The sequence below is a fragment of the Amblyomma americanum genome, chromosome 3 (genome assembly GCF_052857255.1).
Source record: "Amblyomma americanum isolate KBUSLIRL-KWMA chromosome 3, ASM5285725v1, whole genome shotgun sequence".
NCBI classification, from domain to species: Eukaryota; Metazoa; Arthropoda; class Arachnida; order Ixodida; family Ixodidae; genus Amblyomma; species Amblyomma americanum.
In genome coordinates, this window is record NC_135499.1 from 53561032 (window position 1) to 53585207 (window position 24176).

Genomic DNA, 24176 nt, shown 5'->3' on the forward strand with positions numbered 1-24176 from the left:
ACCTTAGCGCGAGCGCTCTGACGCTTTTTAAGCGACACGGGCCTTGCCTCGCGTTTTTGATGTTAGAACGTGTGCCTTGTTTTTTTTTTGTGTGTGTATTATTTCATCTGCCTCCTACCACCATCATCACGCCCCATCGTGACCCTCTTTTTTGTCCTCTTCCCGTTTCCCAGTGCAGAGTAGCTGGTCAGATATCTTTCAGGCCAACCTCTCTGCCTTTAAAGTCAATAAACCCTCTCTCTTAGCGGAGGGCTCCGATATAATTTCGACAGCCTCGGGTTCTTCAACATGAACTGACATCGCACAGTACACGGGAGCCTTGCATTTCGCGTCCATCAAACTGCGGCCGCCGCGGCTGGGATTGAACCCGCATCCTCTGGCTCAGCAGTCGAGTGCCCTAAAAATGAGCTACCGGGGCAGGGCATATCGATGGTAAAGCGGTCGTTGTCATTTTTACTAGTGGCCATTTGCCATAATTTTTCATTAACCAGGCTTCAGTCACGTTAATGGTGCTTCCGAAGGCATGTGGAACATCGCAGATCCAGTGAGCCCCATTACGGTTGGTGAAGAGGACAAAGAAGATGAACATGGCGACAGCTGAAGCTGGTTTCGAGACCGCGTCCACGCCTTCACCAGCGTCGGTAACTGATGCGGAGCCCCGAAGCCAGGGAGGAGAGCCTTCGCACGACCGAGGACAGCATCGCCAGCCGACTCAGGGGAGAACGAAGTCTCCCCGCAACTCAGGTGTGGCTTCAGGCTTCTATCGCTAGCGTATCGAAAAATGTTTTCGTCTTAATTTAATATTGAACACGACGTCAGACCTCCTAAGGGCCAACTGCCTATAGCGCCGCCGGCGAAACATCTCAAATAGGCCACAGGAGTATGGCCATACTGTCGCGCTTTCTTCAGTGCCCAGTCAATTTCAATTTCTCCTCCTTCCAAAGGCCACTGGTGCTCACGTATGCGCACGTTCGAGCAAAACAGTTCGGCCTGCGGCGGAATTCTGCGGAATTGCACTTACAACGCCGGCACTGCATTTTGGAGGCATGCCGCGAGCCGCATGCCGACCTGCTGGCTCCCTGTCGTTCTGCTCTTCCCTGCAGAGTCGAGCAGTTCGCCAGACACACCAAAGTCAACCCTGACGACAAACCGTGAGCCAACATTTTGAAGGATGTGCGTGACTAATCTGCTCCCTCGGCTGACTGTCCACGTGATGCTTTGTATTTAGATATCGTTGTCAGGGGCCTGCAGGCAGACAGCATTAGCGTTTCACGGTAGCCAGCGTTCTGACATCGCGATACTTGCATTGCAAAGCTGTTTTTCAATTAGTGTATGCAGGAATTTGAAAGGTCGCGTATACGGCCTGTCTTCTTCGCGCTGTTCACTTTTACAATTCTGTCAAACGAACTCGCTCAACTTGCAATTCTCAATCCGCTCGCGCTTGAACAAAACACTAAAATATTTCTCATGCAATCTAACCAAATACGTGTGCATTGGCTCTACAGCCCTAGGAGCATGCATTTAATGAAACGTAGCGCTGTGTTCAGACAATGGCAACCTTGAAATTCACAGTTCATTTGCCTTTCTTTTATATCTGATTTGCATCTGACAAGCTGCATCTGACTTTGCACTGTAATCTTCGCGTCGGATGTCGAACGTCTACATTCGGTCATTATCGTGGTGCCGTTCTTCTGAAGAGGGTGCCACACAGGAGAAAAACAGTCATTGCGTTGTATTAACGTAATGGCATTAGCACTTACGTGTGCAGGTGCAATTGAAGAACATTGAGAGTAATTAAACAGATAAAAAAATAGACTTGTAGTCCCCGTACCTTGAGTAGCTCAGTCACAGGACTGACCTATTATGTGTCTATTCTCGATGTGTCTCAGGCTTCATTTTATTTGGAATTGCAATACCCATGCAATCGACTGTGTTTGTTTTGTGTATCGAAAAATTACCGCAGAAAATTCACCCATTACCTTACTGCCACCTAAAGGTGTAACTCAAAACGATAGCAGGGCGGGCGAGTTGGTGATACATATACATGCATTAGGACAGCGCTTGTCCTGCGTTTTCTACCCTTGAAGTCCCCGTCTTCCGCGCTGTAATTTTTCAAATATGTATCACCAGCTCGTCCGCCTTGGTATCGTTTTGAATTTCATTTCTAGTCAGCGCTTGTCCTGTGTTTTCTACCCTTGAAGTCCCCGTCTTCCGCGCTGTAATTTTTCAAAAAGGTGTAACCAATCAGCTAGCTAAAAAGATCTAAACTTTTTCTGCTCCATGAGAGAAGGGAGAGGGGTAGCCGAGTCCGACCCCCAATCACTGCGAATGCGACCATTAAAAACGCCAGCCTGAAACACGTGACCGTAGATAGTACTGGGACGACAGAAAACAAATACGCACAGAGCGGCGCCTTCGCGCTCCGCTGTTCCCATTTCCTTTATTGTGAGAGTACGCTCGCTGAGCACCCTAACAATGGACCATACGCCCGTGAAGCCCCGGGCCCACCTGGCTAACGATATGCCAGCCCAGTAGGTGTAGGTGCGAACTTTCGATTACTACAAGCACGCCGATGCTGTCTGTCGTGGTAATAACCTCCTACAAAACCGTCGTTGTTAAACGAACACCTAATTTCGGCTTAGTTTAGGTATGCGCTTTTTGCTATAGCTTGCGTCCTGTTCGTTTCTTCATGAGACGAGCCTCTCGCGCAAAAAGGTATACTGCGAAGCTTGCGGACACAATATCTCGAAGGTTCGGGGCTGTCGTATGTGTAGACGCTCTTTATCCGACAATGCTTTTTTGCTGCTCGAAAAATCGCAGTGGGTGGAAGCCGCAGCGGTCGGTCGACACCTGCCGCGGACGACCACCGTTCAAGGCATCGCAGGTCTTCGCCGCCATCACCGGAGACAAAGGCGAGTTGCCCTCTTTTAACCGCATCGGTCAGAACCTTACAGTTCTCTACATAACTTGGGTTAATGTTTTGTCGAAAACTCCGGGTACTGCGCCGTCAAGAGGGCCCACGCGCCGTGTAAGCATTGTCCCTAACCCCTGCCCTCTTTGTCACGTCACAAATGAAAGTTTGTTCCTCCTCCTCCTCCGGATACTGCTGTGCTGAGTCACCTTGTTGCGAACCTCACAGGCGAAACTTTATTGCTTTCTTCCATTTCGTTAGTCCATGCTAATGCATCACCGGTAACACATGATCCGCCGCTAGGGGTCAAAAGCATGCGACGCTTAAATTCAAGAGAGTGAGATGTACGTAACAGGCGAGCTCAGAATCCTTTTGAGGTTGGAGTTGCGTTGCTGGCGTCACCTGTTCAGCGACCACAGACGGCCGAAAAATGAAGGTCGTGACACAGTGCCCACTCATAATACCTGGGTGCAAAATGCAAAATGAGAAGTAGCACAGTAAGGTAAACACGAATACGCCTATGTGCGGGAGTACAAAGGGAGTAAGCTGCCCTCTAGCACCTCACTCCCCTTGATACAAGGGAGTGCTCTAAAGGACAACTAACTGCCTTTGTACTCTTTATGTTTAGAATGAAGGACATCAGATTGTGTACAAACGAGCAGGAAAAAAAAGGAGGTAGAGATCCTCCCGTCAAGACAAATGATGGCGAAACACGTGGACATACGAGCGACGTTCATGGCACTTTTATCAATTGAGGCTCAAATGGCGTCTGATAACAGGCGCCGTCAAGGTATCGCAGTTGCAAGCAGAGGCGACTCATGAAAATGAAGAAGTAATGAGTGTGAATTCAGATGGCGGAGCAGGGGTAAAAATAACGATGCACTCATGCGGCAGCTCCCCCGTACTTGTTGCCCGAAATTTTGAGGAAAAGAAAATTAGGCAAGGGCTTAACCCGGCTAAACCTAAGTAACTAAAGCGAAAGCTTGAAAGTTAAGCCCAGTACGGCTTGGCTAGACTTGGTTGTAGCTAGATGGTAATGAATGACGTTTATAGCCAAGGTTTAACAGGCTTAACCTTAAAGCTTTCGCTTTGGTTACTCTCTTTCTCCCTGTGCGGCAGCCTCTCGGCGAGCTACGTCCACTGGATGATCGGATTCGGCCTGTCCTCTACGCAACCTCTGAGACGCAGACAGTTCACGAGGCGTCTCGCCTGGATCATCCATGTCGACTGCTGCCGTTGAATTGTCGAGAGCTGTTGCAGTCCGCTGACACAGGCTGAGAGGCAGCGAAGGCCATCTAGACATATATTATTGTGGGACGATAAAAATAACAAAAAATGAAGTATCCCTGCCCGTGCCACTAAGTATAACGGGCTTAGGCTATGTATAAAGAGAGCGAGCGCATGGCTCCGGTGTAGCTGCGGTTGAGTGACGTCATAGCTATCTAAGAGTCTTTCCTCGGTTCAAGGTCAAACTGGCGCGCACGGCGCACACGGCGAAGAAGTTACGGAGGGGAGTAGTAAAAGCAGTCTTTCACTTTTAAAATATCGGCACATAGTAGCTGTGTATTACGTGCTCGTAATTTCCACATGGTACGTTGCGCGCAAAACTATGAACAACCTAACCTAACCTTTCAGTAAAATGAAGGCATCATCTAAACGCGCAACCTTTTCGGCAGCGAAGCGAGCGGAAAAACAGGCCGGGCGACAGCCGGCTCCCACTGACGCTGGACTCGCACACGACCTTAATTTCTGAACCATTAGCGAAACCCTGAGTGTGGACAAGCGCCAAGTCACATCGCTGTACTAAAAAGTGTCCGCTTTAATTCTAATCCTGAACAATTTGGGCTAACTTGACACATCCCGAGAAAATTTGGTTAGTTCATTTCGGCCGGAATGAACGTGATAACCTTTAAATCACGCTACACTGCATACCGCGAAGCATAACATGAAATGCATCCGAGTGCTTCCGCCGTAGTGGCTTCGTGTGAACTTACGAAGTCGAAGTTTTTGCTTTGGATGCGAACCCAGCCATCACCTTTGATTGCGTGGCGAGATCGCGAAAGCCTCAGGCAGACGGCAGCCCCATGCTACCACTGACTCAGTCAACTACTAATCATTCGTGCTATTCTACCGATAACCAGTGCACCCCACGTTTTTCTTCCCTGCTGTGGCGTGGAAATAACGCCCGAACACTGGACGCGTCGGTGCTTGCCCCAATGGAAATGTACTGCTCATGATTGGTTTATGGTTTTTTTTGTAGTGTCCACTGGGCATTTTTTTATCATCGTTTTATTTTGTGAAAACGATACATCAAAACTTGATTGGACCCATAGCCAGCTCGGCTAGTGAAAGGTCCAAATACAAGATATTCACTAAAAAAATGGCAGACATTCAAACTACATGTACAAAAAGACGTGAGATGCTACAATCGCGGCATTGCAAAATATGTAAAGCGCAGACATATTCTGAAAAACAAAAAAGCTAGGTTTATAATTGTAGAAAACCAAACACAAACGTATTTAGTACCACAGTTCTGGACAGACAAGAAAAATGTTTTTCAATAAGGCCGAAAAATTATGTTTCAGTTTGATGTCATCGGGAATCTCATTCCATATCTGAGCACCATTGTACTCTAATAGCCTTTGACAGTAAGTGTTGTGACAAGGCGGTAGGTTAAACCTATTATTAGTGGCGGCTCTTGTTTGTCGCGGCGATCTAAACAGTGTGAGAGGAAATGCATCATTAGTTCTTATTACTGTGTTCATTATTCGAGCTATATTTAGTTTGTATGCGACTGATACCGGTAATAGTGAAGGTCTCCGGAAATTTCGACCACCTGGGGTTCTTCAACGTGCACTGGCATCGCACAGTACACGGGCCTCTAGAATTTCGTCTCCATCGAAGCTCGACTGCCGCGGCCGGGATCGAGCCCGCGTCTTTCGGGTCAGCAGCTGAGCGCCATAACCACTGAGCCACCGCGGCGGCGGTACCGCTCATGAGATTGCCGTCGGTCTTTCATTTCATTTCATTTCATTTATTCTACCCTCAAGGCCCGAGGGCATTGAAGAGGGGAGTGGTTGTATACAGGGGTTTAGTACAAGGCGTTTGATTTCTAATTATACAATGATAGCTAAGGCGGAACAAAAACGCTGATGGTCGATGATGGAGGCTGTACTTCCGGGAAGGTGGTTCCAGTCCTTTGCTGTTCGAGGAAGGAAAGACTCAGCTGCGCATTTTGTTTTAAAGAAAGGAATGCCGATTTTATGCGCATGATCAACTCGTGATGAAACATATGATGGAGGAAGTATAAGATCGCGGTGCAGTCTGGGGTTATGATACATTATTTTATGCATTAGGCAAAGGCGAGCGTGCTTTCGACGGCTAGCAAGAGATGGTAACTGTAATGTATTCTTCATAGAGGTTACGCTAGCGGTACGGTTATAGTTCTGAAGGATGAAACGTGCCGAGTTATTCGGAATTAATTCGAGGGAACTGATCAAGTTTTCCGTGAAGGGATCCCAAATAGACGCAGCATATTCCAACTTACTACGAACGACAGATTTATAGGGGAGAAGTTTCAAGGAAGTGGGGGCAGAGAGTAAGTTACGGCGAAGGTAGCCGAGGGCACGGTTGGCGTTGTTAATCATTGAATTGATGTGAAAAGACCAAGTTAGATCACTTGCTATGTGAACGCCTAAATAGCGGTATGAAGACACTTGTTCTAGTTCAATGTTATCTAGATGATAAGAGGTGGGGTGCATAGAAATGCGTGACACACGTAGTACTTTACATTTGGTTTTGTTTAGTTCCTTTGACCACGTATTACACCACTGAAGAATTCCATTAATGTTTTTTTGCAAAAGAAGGGAGTCGTTAGGGTCGTTAATTTCACGAAATATTACACAGTCATCTGCAAATAAATGAATGTGGGAGGTAACGGAAATAGGAAGGTCATTAATATATGAAATCTAAGGTTCGACGAAATCTCGTCTGGTCGGGTGAATACATTGGCGAAAATAACGAAGCGCCGACCAAAAGGTGTTGTCAAGATGGAAGGACGTTTCGACTTCCACACGGAAATCTTGTTCACTGATGGAAAAATTTCGCACACAAAGCTTAAGTACGTTGTGCTAATCGTCGCAGGCATCTAGCGTACGAGGGCGGTAGATTGCCGATGTTACGGTTGAGCGTCTGATCTGTTGTCTGGATAAACAGAGACTCCAGATATTGGCGTGACATTTTACAACAGATCAGACGCTCAACCGTAACATCGGCAATCTACCGCCCTCGTACGCTAGATGCCTGCGACGATTAGCACAACGTACTTAAGCTTTGTGTGCGAAATTTTTCCATCAGCGAACAAGACTTCCGTGTGGAAGTCGAAACGTCCTTCCATCTTGACAACACCTTTTGGTGGGCGCTTCGTTATTTTCGTCATTAATATATATCAGGAACAAAAGGGGCCCAAGGACAGACCCCTGTGGGACCCCAGAATGCACGGAAGTGAAAGGAGAACAAATGTTATTAGCCATTACAAACTGTGTTCTATTACAAAGGAAATATTCTAACCATGCTAAAACATTTGGGAGAAGATTTAGCTTGCTAAGTTTAAAAAGAAGTAGTTTGTGACTAACCTTCTCGAAAGCCTTGGAGAAGTCTAGAAAGATACAGTCCGCGCATGAACGACGATCCAGAACAGCGTGAAGTTTGTGCGTGAAGGTAACTGCGTCTCGCACGAGAATGATTTGCGAAAGCCGTGTTGAGCGTCAGTGAAGAAGGAGTTAGACTCGAGAAAGGTAACTAAGTTAGTGTATAGGATGTGCTCAAAAATTTTGCATGGTATGCTGGTTAGTGATATTGGGCGGTAATTAAGAGGGGAATTAGTACTACCTGACTTGTGCAACGGAACCACCTTCCCGATCGTCCAGTCCGCTGGAAGCACTGACGTCTCAAGTGACTGCTGGAAAATTTTGGAAAGGATGATTGAGGAATAAAGTTTAGTACTCTTCAAGAACTTCGCGTTAATTAAATCTGTTCCAGGGCTTGTATAGGTCTGAAGTTTTTCTATTAATTTTTCTATTCCTAGGGGCTCGATGGATATTGCATCCATGATTGAGAATTGGCAGTCCTCCACTGTAGGAAACGTCACGTTGGAAGAAAGAACAAAATTGCGATAAAATGTTTCATTTAGAATATTAGGACAATCAGTATCAGCGATAGTTGAACCGTTTTCATCTAACAATTTAATTGAATTATTTCTATTGGGATTAATGGCACGCCAAATTTTTTTGGGATCATTTGTGAGCATGTTGGGCAGTGTGTGCTGTAGAAAATGATCTTTGGCGTTTTTCATTGCCGATACATACACGCTATTTGCCGCATGATAAGCTTCCCATTTACAAACGAAGTTACATTTTTTTGCGTTTCGGTAAAAGCGTTTTTTTCCTGTTACAAAGCCTTCTTATGTGAGCGTTGTACCACAGTGCATTTCTACGAGTTGTAATGGTGCGTAGGGGGATATATCTTTCCGTTAGTTCGTTAACCTTAGCAACGAAAATGTTCCAGTTCACCTGCGCCTCCCGGCTATCAAAATCTGTTAAAAATGCATCGAGAAATGAAAATAGTTCTTCGTTGACAGCCTGAAAGTCAGCTCTGCTATAATCACGGATACGCTTGACTTTCTTGTCAGCGTTATTGGAGGGAATGCAGAAATTAAACGAGACTAGGAAGTGGTCACTTATGCCGGGCATGCAGGTCAAGTCTGAAACGAGATCAGAATGGAATGTCAACACTAAGTCTAATATGTTAGCAGTGGTGTCTGATAGACGGGTTGGTTGGTATACTAGCTGAGAGAGGCAAAAGAGTGAACAAAGGTTCAAGAACTCATTGCCTTGCGACGATGGGGATGATTTAGGAGTTATTTCCGAAGACCATGTCAGCTCAGGAAAGTTAAAATCGCCTAACAAAGTAATGGGCGCTGCAGGGTGCCGCGTAACAACAAGGTCAAGCACATCATGCAATTCTGATGTGAACGTGGAAGGATAATTGGGAGGTCGATAACATACACCAAAAACGTATTTGTGATGGTTTAGTTCTACGCAGGCCCAAATGGATTCTAGATTAGTTTGTACAGGAATGTGATAGGACTGTATTGTTTTCGATATAGCAAGCAAGACACCACCGCCTGGTCGCTGAGTGCGATCGCGTCTGTAAACTGAAAAGCGTGATGAATCGTAAAATATCTCACTATCGTGTACGTTAGGATGAAGCCAGGTTTCTGTTATTGCGATGATATCAGCCTCGCACATGTCGACAGCGGAGTGAAACGATTCGCGTTTATTAAGAATGCTTCTAGGGTTGGCCAGTAGAACGGATGTGCGAGGAGGTGATAAAGCCAGACCACTTCCCCTCGTTCCATGTTATGGGTTATCTTCTTCGCTTTCCGAAATATTGCTTACCTCAAGGGGAGCGGGACGGCTCTGCTCGCTTTCGACAAAAGATTGGACTTGCAGCTCCTCAATGGTATCGGTATCAGCGTTAAAGATGTAGCACTTGCGATTAACAACCAACTTGTTATATCGCAGGCGGTACTTGGGAGATCGCGGTAGTTTTTTCGCGAATTCTGTTAGTTTTTTTGCGGGCAAAACGAGTGGCAGGGGAAAAATCTTCAGACACGGAAAGTTGTTTGCCACTTAGTTTAGTACGGAGGTCTGCAACTGGACCGCGCGTCGCCGGTTATCAGGACAGCCCACGGCACCGCATTAGCAGTTTATGCCACTTTAGCTTGCAACAGAGAGCTCCGCCAGGCCCACTTCTGTCCTTGCTGGTATATATTTACATGAAACATGAGGTGCGACCGGACAACAAAGCGAACGATACTCATCGTTCTTTGTGAACTCTCCGAAACAACGCAGCGCTGCAGGAAATCCCAACTTCAGTGTAAAAGCGCCGAAAAGCCTCAGGCGGAGTGAAAACCGAGCTTTATTTTTTCTTTTAACGTTATCCGGTCACGGTATATTATTTTGCAGACCGATTTTATGCCTTTCTTTCTTACAAATGTATAAGTGGTTAGAGCGTTTTGTGGCTTGCTCTATACACGAACCGCGAGCAAGAGCTTGCCCCGAGCTTCAACAGCTACATCAATACTGTCTGTCCCCTTTTACGTTGATACGAGTTTGTTTCCATAAAAAGGACGTTTCTTTATTTTCGGAAGACTAATATATTGACATGTCAACTTTTGTGTCCCTTTAAGAAATATCCTTGAAAAATAGCCTGTTCAATTCACTTCCCAATAAAATCAAAATGCAAAAAGAAAAGTATAGAACAGCGTCACTTTCCCTCGAAAATGCATCCATATTGCTGTAAGCAGAACAGAAACGTGTGAAAGGACCGGCTTGTGACAGGTGCGCTGCCGAGCGCTGGCGTGCTTCTAAGTGACTTCACGTCTCCCTAGCCCCGCGGCAGCTTAACTGTCATTGTGTTACACAATGAGTTCTCATAGTACAATTCGGAGTCCCTCTGACAAACAAGTGTAACACTAGACTCCATAGCGCAAGTGACGGCATCAAGGAGTTACACAGGTCCGTGCACTACAGATAAGCAGCGAAACTTGAAGCTTCGAACCGTGTAGCACCTGAAGAAGCCACCGCACTGCACGTTAGTGCCCACAAAGGAAGTTATCGCGGACTCAGAATAAGCAACGTAAAATGAGTGTATCACATACGCCCGTGCACATTAACGTTGCAACATTCACTCCAATCATGATTGTACCGCAGGATGCAAATGATTTATGAGGAAAGCAAAAGCAGAGTAATTGTCGCGCCTGAACCGTGCTGTGGAGGAACAGACGTAGGAGGGAGTGAAAGAAGCGAGCGATAAGAAAGAGTAGCCGTAGAGTGCGGCTCCGGAATATAATTTCGACCACCTGGATTTCTTCCTCACGTACCGATATCAGGGCGCAGTATAGTTGCCAGGAAAGAAGATCATCGCAAGTGGCCTACTACCTGAAGGGCAGAATCGCACCGCGCTGCCCTGCGGTTCGCGAACATGTTGATAGCGACAGTATACATGTATGCAACAAGGGGAGGCCGACAAGAAGCAAATTTTATGGAGCGGGCCACTTCCACAGCCTAGGATGGGCCACTGTGCTGATCGACTCAGTCGTTGGCCAGCCGTGCGTGAATGAGCACATTACCGTTCTTTACAACGCTGTCGTCGTGAGCAGCGATGTATTCATCTTCATTGCTGTTTTATTGTAAGCAAGCCTTTCATGAAGAAAACAACAGCGAGAAAAGTAATCCTTTACAGGCGATGAACTTCACTTCTGCACCGTCTAAAGCGGTCAAGCGTTCGAATTTGGGCTTACACGCGCAGGTGCCCGCGTGCTCTTGGTTTTGGACTGACTTGCGCAAAGATGGAAGTTCAAGACGACCAAGACATTTAGAGCACGGTGCGAGATACTGCCAGTGCAACACGCAGGATATTAGGCTGCGGCGATGACGTAGCGTTCAAATGCATTGGCCAGCGAAGCTGACCTGTACGCGCCACCGCGGGTTCGAACCCACTCGCGCCAATAGAGTGTTCAATTTATTTCGGCCTTAGTCTCTTTCTGCCACTTCACGTGGCCTGCACACCAGTCAACTGCGTGGTCTCATGATATCACACACGGTGGTGACCAATCAGCGCATGACCATATCACGTGACCCTGTGACGCAATCACCGTCGAATTTTGTTACTTATCACCCCGTGTTTTTCATAACTAAGCACACCGTGGTTCATACACCCCATCGACCAATGAGCGCGAGGCCATGTCACGTGACTATGTGATGTCATCTCTCTGGACCAATCAGGAAACTTCGTGTTTTTCTGCTGATGTGGACTCTAATGCTACCGCGTAAAAAATTTCTGGCCACGTGGCTGGCACAGAGTGGCAAATCGAGCAGCCGGCGCGGGTACGGCAGCAGCCATCACTCTAAAAAATGGTTGCCTGCAATTCACGTACATTTCCCTCTTGGACCCCTTACTAGCCGCCGACTATGGGTCCAAGCAGTGTTTGAGTATATGACGTAGTGCGACAAAGAACAATAAAGAAGGAAAGAAAGGAAATAGTAAACAGATATTGTTTCTACGCATTACATTTTTATAGCGCTTTCGCACCTGTATAAGGTAAATAAACGAATTGCACTGCATCCAGGCACTGCTGCCGTGCCCACTGGTTGATGATCCGCTGCGGTTGCCCTTCATGCTCTAGCTCTATGATGTGCGTGATGATCCGCCTCCCGTTTCCACGGCGTGGCTGCAGAGGGCGCTTCATACTTGATCGTGTCGACTCTAGATCTCGTCAAGTAAGGATGTGTAGCTCTGGCAAACCACTGCCGAACCGAAGGGAAGGCATAGCATTTATAGTGTTAAAATATCTGTCGTCAGTCCTGCTGGTACGAATTTATTGCTACTTTGGAGGATCGTTATTGTATGCTATTGCATCTGAGTACAATTTTATAATTTTCCCGGTTTACTGCAGAACAAAAACAATTAAACCAATGGCAGATTTATACGCAATTTTTGGAGAGGGAATTTCGGTCCTAGTTGCATGTTGCCTTTCTTGAATCTCCTTCGTACAAGAAATGGGGCCGAATGCTGGTTTCCGATTAAACATTTTTTTTTTGGAGCAGGAAAGGTGGAGGGTTAAGTGCAGCCCAGAAACAATTTGCAAAAATGATAAAAACAATTCATGCACAGATTTGTAGTTGTCGCTACTTTTTTTTTTTGCCCGGCGAAGGCCTCGTGCATCACCTTTTTAAGCGTATCAACACCCTTGAACATATTTTTTTTTCATAAATGCGTACTGAATAGCGGAACATGGCTGCAGATACAGAGAAAAATAAAATAAAATGATTTTGCACCGTAGATTCTGAACGTTCCAGTTTTTCGCTTGACTGTCAGGACAGAACAATAATCAGTCATTCAATATTCGTTTCGTCGAAAAATATGAGAAGACGCCAGAATAAAAAAAGGACCGGTGAGCTTTACTCTATTCTGGGCCTTCGTAAAAAAGGCACAAATGCTGCTACGCGAATAGCACTAAGAGTGGAACAAAGTAAACTGCAGGCAGATACAAAAAATAAGAGAAGATGGGAATAAGCTCATGAAGTGGACCGAAATCAGGAATAATGGCACTGATTTATTACTACGACGAGTCAGGCTCAAAAACTAGAAAAAATTGGGAGAGCAGTTTGCAATACAGGCTTAACACTAACAGCACAAAACTGGGGTACATAACGTTTATTGGCAGCGGCGGAGAGGACAGATGAAGTCCTCTCTCTCATTTTCTGAGCTTTCTTTCGCTCGCTCCTTCACTGAAATACTTCAATTTAATGTCGCCTTCACCATAAACACCCTGCTAAATTTTTCCCTGGCAAACACTGCCAGTTTGCATGAAAACTGCGGCATTTTGCACCTTTTCCCCAGGAGGAAGAAATGTCAGCATAAATTGCCCTCCGTGTGTATGACTAATCCGTGCCTCACCTTCTTGGGAACGCAGGAACGTTCCAGAAGCCCCAGCAATAAGGGCCACCACAAGGGACGCAAGGACGAAAACAAACTCCGCCAAGTGGACAGGCCCGCCCATGTGGCTGGCAGCGAGCGCCGTACACCCAACAAGCCGGACGCCTCGCCCACGTCGGAGCTGCCCCCGCCCGTCTCTAAGAACAACCCACAGCAGCGTGCCACAGAGTGCGTTGGACAGCTCCAGAATCCGCGTGCTTTTTGTTCAATTTTGTGGGGCTCAGCGTTCCATATGGCCCTGGAAATATAAGTTGTTGCTTGATTGATAAAGCGAACCTTATTGCAGCTGTGGTCTGTTGATAGTCACCGTAATGCCGGAAGCATTAATTCTTGATAAAAATCCTAAAATAGAGTCCCAGTTTGAAGTTGAAACGCTCCCCGACCGACAGAGAGCAGTCCTATGAGATACATCATGGAATATGCATCGTATGTACTGCCCACAGTATTGCACGGTATAAAGGTCTAGTGCCCTACGATGTGTTCTTTTGAAGTCACACAGGCACATTCCTTCTGGAGTCTGAAAGTAGGGGAAATGAAACTACACGTCACCTGCAGCCCAGTCACATGGTCAATATATATTGCACTTTCTGCTACGCGTCGGTGCCGTTTCTCCTCTAAAAATGGAAAGCTGACGTCAATATTCTGGTCCCCCGGTGTACAGTGGGCCCCGAGCGTGTGACACCTTCGCACGGTCTCCCTTCGGGCGCAGGTTTTTCCTGATGGGCAGCTACGCGATGTGCGCAGCCATCGTTGTTCTCTGCCTGGTAGCCCTGGTGGAAGTCCTGACGGCGGTCCGCGACGATCCGGCGCTGTCCACGAGCAGCGGCATATTGGTCGGCAGCCGGCTGCACACATCCTCAGGGAGGACCGTGCACCAGTTCCTCGGCGTGCCGTACGGCCTCGACACCAGCGGTCAGCGGCGCTTCGCTGATCCTGAGGCCCTAGGGAGGTGAGCGCTCGAGATCTGTCTTCCTGCCGTGCACCGATGGCGTCGGGAGTAAAAATGTGGCGCGGTTCAAAGGTCGATGCTTACGGACGAACGAGCTTCCGGTATTAAGAGAGGTTCTGCATCTGCGCGTCAGCATTTTCTTCTCAGCACTGCGCCGCACTAGTGAAGTCCGCGGCGCTGTGCATTGTTTGCCGCGTTTGTATTCGCGAAAAGGGAATGCCCATTTTCATTCTTATTCCTGCCATCCGCACAACGGCAGCGAAGGGAGTGAGTCCCAGTCGCTACCCAACGCGATGGGGGGAGCCGGACAGTGGAGGAATTCGAGAACACGGGAAAGGTCAAACCTCATCCGGCAACGTACGTCCGGTCGCATCGCATTGTGCACGTTCTTGCGGCGAGGCGCCCGCGGCCGCCGACGAGCCATCATAATCCAATGCCCAATGATTTAATGAGTGAATGTTTGTATAGTTACCCGATTGGTTACTATACCCACCGAGGGCGGGGACAAAGGGCTTAGAACCAGCTGTTCTGGCGAAACCGAGGGCTGGTTTCGTCAGGTAAAACTACGAGTCAGTCATATGTAAATACCTTTTTTCTTTGCTTGTACCTTTCGTTGTATTAATAATTGTTTATAAAAAGTTAACCTCCCCAGAAGTGTCCTCGAGCGAAGTGATTCAGCAATGTCGAACCTACAAGACGACAAGCATCCCTTTAACCATCACTACTGACCCCATTGCCCTCTATCAGATCGAGAAGGAAGATCAACTCCATTGTTCCAGTACCCCGAACGCCCGCCTACCGACAAGGCAGAGCATGGTGGAGGGGGAAAGTTTTTATTAGAATTTTTATTTTCTCTATTTGGCCCATGGGAACAAGTTATAGGACTGTAGAAGCTTGGGCAAGTTGGTGTGACATTGTTTTTCATCAGCGCAGGAGACAAAGAACAAAACAAGTGCACAGACACGGCGCTGACACAGCGCCGTGTCTGTGCACTTGTCTCGTCCTATGTCCCCTGCACTGCTGAAAAACAAGCTATAGGATATGCAACGTGCACAAGATGTAAGAAGTTCAGTGGCGAAACTACAAGAGACCGCAGCGGTGGCCTGGTGGTTTGGGCATCCGCCTCACATGCGTGAGATGCTGAGTTCGATCCCCAGTGCCGCCGTGCACACAACGGTACAAGCTTTTCCCTAGCCTCAGGCTGAAATGCTTGAGAAAATGGATGTCTGTCCCCACCATCAGCAGACGAAAACACCTTGGCGCTTTATGGCCACAGATGCCCTTGCATCATAAAAATACTTCGAAATCATCACCATCAAACTACAAGAGAAATACCTAAAAAAGATTATTTCCCGCGAACAACTTCCACCCTGTACATCCATTCCAACCTATACAGATAGGTTCAATGGAAAATCGAGAGAAATGCTCAGAAATGTTCCGTAATTGACATTACACGCACCTGCATCTATGCTAAATGTGAAGTACAACCTTTCTCCGTAAAGTATCGAGACTGATTTATTTTCTTCCCTTGAAATGATTTCCCAAAACAAATGTAGGTGCTTATGTGTAGCGCCATATTTTCGGTCTAACCTGAGCTATTTATGTTAATTGCTGTGGCAGCCGCTAGATGGCACTACATGTAGAAAAATGCGTTGTCACTAGTCGTCTGCGCTTTCTACTGTGAGTGAATGTGGAGAGATGGACGTCCACCTCGAAAAGCGTGTAAACAGAAAATTCTGCGTGAACCTTGGCAAGACAGCCACAAGGACGTATGAGCTCCTTCGTGACGCTTACGGCAACGAGACATTATCGCGGGCGCGAGTTTTCGAGTGGCACAAGAGGTTCGTTTCGGCGAGAGCGTCGGTGGAAGACGGCACAAGGCAGGGGCGCCCTTCAACCCCACAGAATGAAAACAAAGTGGCTCGGATCAGGGAAATCGTACAGCAAGACCGCATCATTACAGTCCGCATGTTATCATATGCTCTCGGCATTAGTAAGACAACATGCCACCAAATTTTGCGTGAGAACTTGGGGAAACGAAAGCTGAATGCCAGACTTGAGCCGCACTCCCTCACACAGGACCAGAAGGACACAAGGCATCAATGAGAAAGCCCTAAATGGTTCCTGGATGGAGAGCGTGGAGACCATTCAAGACGCCATGACAAAGGAGCTGACAGCCCTGCCAGAAAAAGCGTTTTTCAACTGTTTCCAAGACCTCAGGAAGCGTTGGAAGTTGTGTATAGACTGCAAGGGAGACTATTCCGAAGCGGTGCTGCACAAATGATTTTAATGTTAAACGCATTTTTTTAATGAACTCAGTCTCGGAAATTTACGGACAAAGGTTGTATATGACCAAAGTCGCTTTGTTCCTTCGCATTTTTTCCTGGTTATGGCAACTAGAGCACAGCGTTTCTATTCTGTACGGTACTGATATCTTCCTACAACTTAAAGCAGGTTTTCCTGCCTTCCTTTTTGTTCTTACAACTTTAAAGTTGCTTCAAAATCGTCCGCGCTTTCGACAGTGGGCGAAAAGATGTTAGCTTATCGTTTGCTGTCATAGTCTACTTTACTTTTCGCTACAAACCAACTGGCACAGCTTTTTGTGTCAGGCTAATCGAGGCTTTCATGTTCTCCAGCCGTTTTCATTGAGACAATTTCTTATGAATTCCTGAAAAAAATCACCTTTACTGATCTGTGTCAGTTGTTCTGTACATACTTTTTCACAAAACAGAGTATCTGGCGTGAAAGGCGCGAAAAAAAAAACAGTAAGGGATATACCACCAGAGTGCTTACGGCGCATCCTGTATTGTTTTTTTCTCGCTTTTTTCACTTTTGTAACACCCACCAACTCGTTCAGCAGTCTGCTAGTTGGAACTATTTAGCCTCTTATAATTTAAACTGACGTTCAAAAATCCCGTTCTTTTGAGGGCGAGGAAACCTAATGGCACACATCTGCTCTCTGGAGAAAGTAACTTTAAGCGGCATAGTATTCGCGTTTCGGTAACATACAGGAGATTATTTTAAAGACATTGACCAAGCATTTATTTTCAACTACGCACAAAAGAAAGCCACTGGTTGGACAGCGTCGAAGCGAGTCGCGCCCTATACTCCAGAATCGTTGCGCGTCTGCTCGCCGACATGGGCGAAGCAATCGTCCACTCCGTGCGTCGGCCCCGACCCCGACTCCCAAATCACTGTCACACACCGGCACCGCCTTCTCTCAGGGGGAGTAATGGGCGATTATCCGACTGTTCTGGGCGCGGGCCCAGCCGTCCTTCCCTCGCTCACAGTGGGTGGATCCGTGTTGTACCATGACATCTTGACAAAAGCTACACCCCGAATCTTTTAAAGGGACCCCGCCGACAAATAGAAGTGCGCCTGTATCGATGAGGTATCGCGTGCTAATCCCTAAGAGACCACTATCACCGAAAACGAAGTTTTTACAAGTTAGAAAACAGCTAAAAACCAAATACCGGTGTCGTCGTCACCGGCCGATTGCTCAAGCGAAATGGATAAGTCGACATCAATTTCAATGCGCTAGCAGTAGAACGGTGACTAGCGGAAAAACCCTCCCTCTTCATGTTGAAGCCATGTCGTCATGTTTGCACACATTTCGCAGCTCTTCAGTCGGTGATGCACACCAAAGCGTTTCCCCGGGAATGTTGATTATACCATGGAAGCGAAATGCAAAAGGCGCCCGTGTGCTGGGTGGTGTCGGTGCACGTTAAAGATCCCCGTGCGGTCGAAATTATTCCGGAGAGCTCAACTACGGCGCCTCTTTCTTCCTATCTTCTTTCACTCCCTCCTTTATCCCTTCCCTAACTGCGCGGTTCAGATGTCCGCCGATATGTGAGACAGATACTGCGCCATTTCCTTTCCCCAAAAACCAATTTTCATTTTAAAGCGTCTCTTGAATGAGGCCACTACATGCAGTCCCGCGGCCGTGGAGCGGCGAGCGCGGAAGGCTAGCTGGAGTGAATGGAACCGCAAATCTTTTTACTCCGGAGTGAACGGCCTCGCAGTTTATCGTGAACGAAAGCGTCGTTTTCACATGCTGACAAACAGCTTTCTTATTGAGGTTAGCCTTGCAGTAGACAATAGCGTGGGTTTCTCGAAAAAAAGAAGGGCTTTTGGTTGTACTCAAGAAAAAGAAAAACATGGCGGGAAAAAGTTACGAGTGTGCCCATTATTATTTCCCAAAGGAATGTGTGCTCGACAGTTGAGTTAGTCTGCTACCCTCTGCAAGCAACTGGACTGTACCGAGTTATAGGCAAGGTATCGTGCAGGTTTTCGACATAATTTTTGTTTATACTTGCTAAGGAGTAGTCATTCATCAACTCCATGCACAATATAAGCTTATAAGTGGGGCATGAAGTATCGCTACTCAGGCGTCCGAAGACCTGCAAGGTTTGTAACGAGAAGCCCAGAACACTTTTTCAAGGTACCATTGCAGTCCTATAGGAGTTTCTGCGGTGGAAGCGATTATATGTGATTCCACTTCCTCCTCCTTCCGAGCAAAACCTGACGCAGTGGAATAGTGTGCCGCGATATTCTGGCAACCTTTTACGTGCAGTTTTTTTCTGTGGTATCTGTCTTTTTTTTCTAATATGCCTGCTGTGTATGTGCGAAATAAACTGTTGGCTGAATAGTCGGACACAACTCAAGAACGAAACGGCTTTTCCCCGTCAAAGGACCCCTTCTATCCAATGACGTCGGCCGATTCTCTTCACCCTGCTAGCATGGCAGTACAGGGAGTGGCATATAAAAAGAGAGAATTCCCTCCCTTCATGGCCGGGGACTGTCCCCTCCCTGTATTGTCGCGCCGCTCCCTGCATTGTTACACAAGCAGGTTCATGATAATCGACCGACACCGTTGGATGGAAGAGGGTCCTGTGACAGGGAAAAGCCGCTTCGTTCTTGAATGGCACCCGACTAGTGTTCTCCCCAGGCTTATAATTAATATTTCAGCAACCTTTGCCTCCCTTTCGTGCTTTCTCGCAATACAATAGCTCAAGAGACTGATAACTTCTGCATGAAATCAGGATGATTTTGTCTTCGCTGAAACATTCAGCCCTTCTCTTCACTTACGGTATCACAGTATGTAATAGCCATGTCATGCATGAGGGGAGGGGTGGGGACGAAGCCATCGGCCTGCATGTGAACACCATTCTGTTCTTCTATTCACTGAGTATTCTGTGCCGTCCAATAGCCTATTTGTTTAATGTTTACGAAGTGAAAAGAAAAATTGGAGGTACAAATAAGCTCCGTCTTAATGGTATGACACGGTAGTGCTAATGGTTTGTTGCCCATATGTGCAGAACTGGTCATTCCGGACATTACATTCATGGATCCCTGAGAGACATGATGCCATTCCTGGCGAAGTGGTGGCGCGTTTAAGCGATGCGCCACTGCCCTGCGATGGCAGGTGCTGCCACCTGGAGGAATCTCTCGCCGCCAATCGTTAATTTAACTGCCAATTGCCACTGTGGTCACTTTGCTCACAACACGGTGGGCAGGTATTGATGACGCCAAAAGGCCATGTGACCCAGGTGGCCCACCTAGGTTGCTTCTCCGAGGATTTTTAGCCCACAACGCCGACACCGACGACGCCGGATATTCTGCTGAACGGGAGCCTTAGCGCTATCGCATTAAAACACTGTTCAAGAGGAGATATGCTGAGCGCGTTTACTAAAAATTTTCAAACAGTGCGTGCTGCGATTCATCCAGCCGTAAGCCAGCCGGCATATTTCGGTCGGCGCCAACTTGTGTAGCACTGCAACTCACAGCCTGCTCGTAAAGTTTGGAGTTGCCACTCTACATGTAATGAGAAGTGACCGAGGCATATGACACCTTGCAGGTTCCCAGGCGACATGTATAGGGCGCTGACAGAGGGCTCACCCTGCACCCAGTGGGTCAACGGCTCGGTGTGGGGCTCCGAAGACTGCCTGCGCCTGTCGCTATGGGCGCCCTCTGGCGGCGACGGCCGGTCCAGGAAGAGCGTGGTGTTCGCCCTGACTGGGAACTGGTTCCAGACTGGACACGTACGTTCTCCTGCGAGCTGCAGCATGCGCATCCGTGTCTATCATATTTTGTATCGCTTGCTCGCGTCTTGCTTTTCATGAAGTATGCATTACAATGGAACCCATGATTACAGGATAACAGGTTGTTTATTCGGGGCAGGAGGTCAGTCGTGCTTCTTCTGGCAGTTAGCATTTGCATGACAGTCCCCAATGTATCCCGGTGTGCTCATGCTGCTGTGAGGGATCCAGGGGCATTGCCCGTATCTGTATACGCGGTCAGAACATCTTGATGACCGTTTCCAACATTTCAGAAGAAAAACTAGTGCAACGAAATACGTAGAAAAGAGGTCTGGGAAAGCGGCGAATTTGAATTTGAGCCGTTGGCAGCACGTTGTTCGAACGGGCCTGCAGCTCAATCCTGTCAACCGCCAGGCAGCGACTCTAAGTTCCGACATGTTGAGGGTACGGCATGAATCCTGTTAAAGAAAAAAAATCGCTCTCACATTAACAGGATGACGTCTGCAAAACGGGACTTTCATTTCACCGTACAGATAATGCATTCAGCAACCTGCCAACCGTGTCAGGCGGCAGCTCATTTATTCGTAAGAGGCCGGTCGGGAAGAGCAACCTGAGTCGCACCCTAGCCCAAGTCCCGCCGATGGTAGCGCCAGCCATAGAAGAGCAGTGGCGCACCTTAACATGACTGCTGCACCACTGCGCCAGGAATGGTAGGAAGACTTCCAGGGATCTATGAATGGAGAGAAAGACCAATTAAGCATATATGGACATTAACCCATTATCGCTATCCGAACAACTGCCATCTGGGAACACTGGATCTGAACACCAGAAAGGAAGGAAAAACCGAACTGCTAGCGCACTTAAGTCACATTTTGCCTAAGTATTCAAATCGAACATCACTTTTTAAATATGCATTGTCGTAGACAATGGTTGGTAGACCAAGCAAACGTCATCCGAATTGCATCGCTGCGTCGCTCGGTGACTGGGCGCCAAGCTGCCGAAACCGCGTATGGCGCACCCAATCCGCTCTCGCGTGGAAGCTCCTCCGAGAGTGGGAGCGTGACGAATTATTTCCCGGGAAGAGAAAAATGTTGTTCAGGTGAATATGGTCGACGGCGTCAAAGTTTATCCCAAGAGCGACAGACGAAACGAAGCGCTAAACTTTCTCCGCTCATTGTGACAGCTCGCAATCACCAAGAAATTTCTCCCAGCAAACACAGAGGATGAAAAGCCGCCGCACAGGGACTGTGAGTCGATATGTAAAAGCATGCCACCGGCGTATTGCCATACGCTAGTAAACCGCTCGAAACTGGTGTACACCTCTTCATTTCTGCTTGCCAGAAATGCATAAGTAATGAGTCCTGTTTTCATTTAGCTTAGGTGTGCGAGCTGACATTTGTCGCTCTTCCACCGTCGAATGCAAGCGAGATGTATATAGCTTATAGAAATAGACGACCACGCCGGCTCACCCTTGCAGACGGCTTCCGACGGCGCTGTGAACTGGGCCGAACTGGCAGCAGCAACTGGCGCCGTGGTCGTGGCCCCCAACCACAGGCTCGGAGTATTCGGATTCCTCAACGCGGGAGTCCGGGGCCTGCTGGGGAACGTGGCCCAGGAGGACTTGCTGCTAGCGCTGTCGTGGATTAAGAGTAACTCGGCAGCGTTGAACATAGACCCTCAGGACGTGTCCGCCTTCGGCATAGGCTCAGGGGCATACTTGCTTTCTGTAATACTCATGTCATCAGATGCCAGCGAGACTGTCTTCAGGCGAGCTTTCCTCCAGGGTACGTGCCCGGCCGCTCCCTTGCCTCGCAACAGTCCCGAGATGGGTAGAGCCTACATGGAGAGAATGTCCCGCAGTCTCAGGTGCTATGGGCCGAGATTCGCGGAGCAAGTCGAATGTCTCCGTTCGGTGTCTCAAGAGGACCTCCTCGCTGCTTCCCTAAACCTCAGCGCGCCTCTGCGCTTCGTCCCCAGCGCATTCTATGGCGAAACGCTTTCGACCCTTCATGAGACGGCCAACTTTTCAGACGTTAAGATTGTTCTCGGAAGTGACGTTAGCGAAGGGAGGCGCCTTTACGACGACGTTATTCTCCCTTTCACCATGGTCTCTAGAAACTCTACGGTACTGCGACCAGTGGACGTCTTCGAGACTATGCTGTCGTTCATAAAAAACGACACTAGCGGCTTCAATGCGGAGACCTTTCAAAATGAAGTGGAAGCCATGGCGCTGAATGATATCGACGAAGCCCTGGTTCAACTCCTCACCACGTGTGCCTCGAAGAAGATGGCGGACTCAGTGTCTGCGAGGAACGGCACGGTTTTCCATTATGTCTGGAAAAGCGACCATACTTACGACGTCGCTCTGGCGGTGTCAGACATCGCGGCCTTCCTTTCAAAAGGGCAAGCAAGAGTGATTTCTTTATTTTTTTTTCTGTGCAACCTCTTGGTCACATCATTATAGCCTCTCTGTTCCGAAGCGCTTAATATCTATAACTTTTATCATTCTACTTATGCGGCTACAGTATAGCCTTTTTCTGTCCGATGGTTATAGGCTGAATGCGCGTACAATCATCTGAACCCTGAGCAACCTCGGTGTGGACTAACCTCCAGCAAATACTGAAGTTTAATATTATGAATGTTGCCAATGTGAACGAAGCTGGTCAGAGACAAACGACAGAACGGTAGCTGCAGAACGAACTTCTGCCTCTGAGAAGTATACGATCATGTGCGCGCGTGTCGTTCAAACGCAACGTTACTTTATCGATATCGAATGAACATGATTATATTTTTGCGCAGGGTGCTCCCGGCAGTGAAGAATGGTTCGTCCTGGCCTCCTTACGGAACCCAAAAGCTTTCGCTCTCCTTCGTCCACTCTGGAGATGTCGTACAAGACTTCGCAAGTAGCGTCTGCAACAAGGCCCACCTTCTCTTACGATATCTCTTGTAGTCAAGTACTGCAGCTTGCCCATCACTTGTAACAGATGTCCACGCGTAAATTTGTGCGAATACAATCAACGTCCATCCATTCTCTCGTAATGGTTGCTTTAGTTGTCCCGTTTTGTTTCCAATGTAGCATTTATTTGCCAGGACAGTTGGAGACCCTTGGACATTCGTGAAATGTGAGTGCACAAGGATGTCATATTATGTTTTTATTTATTATTTATTTGGTACCTGCATCACCTTTCGGCATTACAGCAGGGGGGGGGGGGGGCACTTTCACATTCACAAAACAAGAAATCATGCACTTAACGCGTGAAAAAAGGCTTCATTTGGTACAACATTAACAATATGTGGCGGCAAGGCATTCCATTCGCGAACTGTACGCAGAAAAAACGAATATCGAAGTACGTCACCTTTAAAAGGAAATTCATAAAGCTTTAAATTGTGGTCCCTTAGCTTTGAGACATAGAAAGGCGCCTTCAAATATTTCGTTCCGTCTATACCAGTCTTGGAATAGAAAATATTATGTAAAAATTTTAATCTCAGATATCTTCTTCGAGTTTTAAGTTCTGGCCACTGAAGATTCCTTTTGCTTTCTGAGATACTGAGTGTCATGTCATAATTTCCAAGGACAAAGCGGACTGCCCTATTTCCAGTTTATCAATAACTTCTTGTGCGTGCGGGTCCCAGCACACTGATGCATATTCGAGTACCGTGCGGACGCGAGTATAATATAGCTGTTCTTAGAGATGCTGTGGAAGATGACTGAAAT

At 47.5% G+C, this 24176-nt stretch overlaps 1 protein-coding gene across 1 annotated transcript; it reads left to right on the forward strand.

The window, feature by feature from the left end:
* Positions 1–587: 587 nt before the first annotated feature.
* LOC144123730 (acetylcholinesterase-1-like) lies at positions 588–23277 on the forward strand. The gene is made up of 6 exons (XM_077656504.1): positions 588–641; positions 13452–13642; positions 14184–14423; positions 20281–20464; positions 21939–22245; positions 23261–23277. Exons 1-6 carry the CDS (start codon positions 588–590, stop codon positions 23275–23277), a joined length of 993 nt encoding a protein of 330 aa, XP_077512630.1.
* Positions 23278–24176: the final 899 nt, after the last annotated feature.

What these genes read in the sequence shown, in the direction of transcription:
- LOC144123730 (XM_077656504.1), top strand. Translation starts at nt 588, where the DNA reads ATGGCGACAGCTGAAGCTGGTTTCGAGACCGCGTCCACGCCTTCACCA. An exon ending in CCACAGCAGCGTGCCACAGA is followed by an intron (nt 13,643 to 14,183) that starts GTGCGTTGGACA and finishes CTTCGGGCGCAG; the next exon opens with GTTTTTCCTGATGGGCAGCT. An exon ending in ACTGGTTCCAGACTGGACAC is followed by an intron (nt 20,465 to 21,938) that starts GTACGTTCTCCT and finishes TCACCCTTGCAG; the next exon opens with ACGGCTTCCGACGGCGCTGT.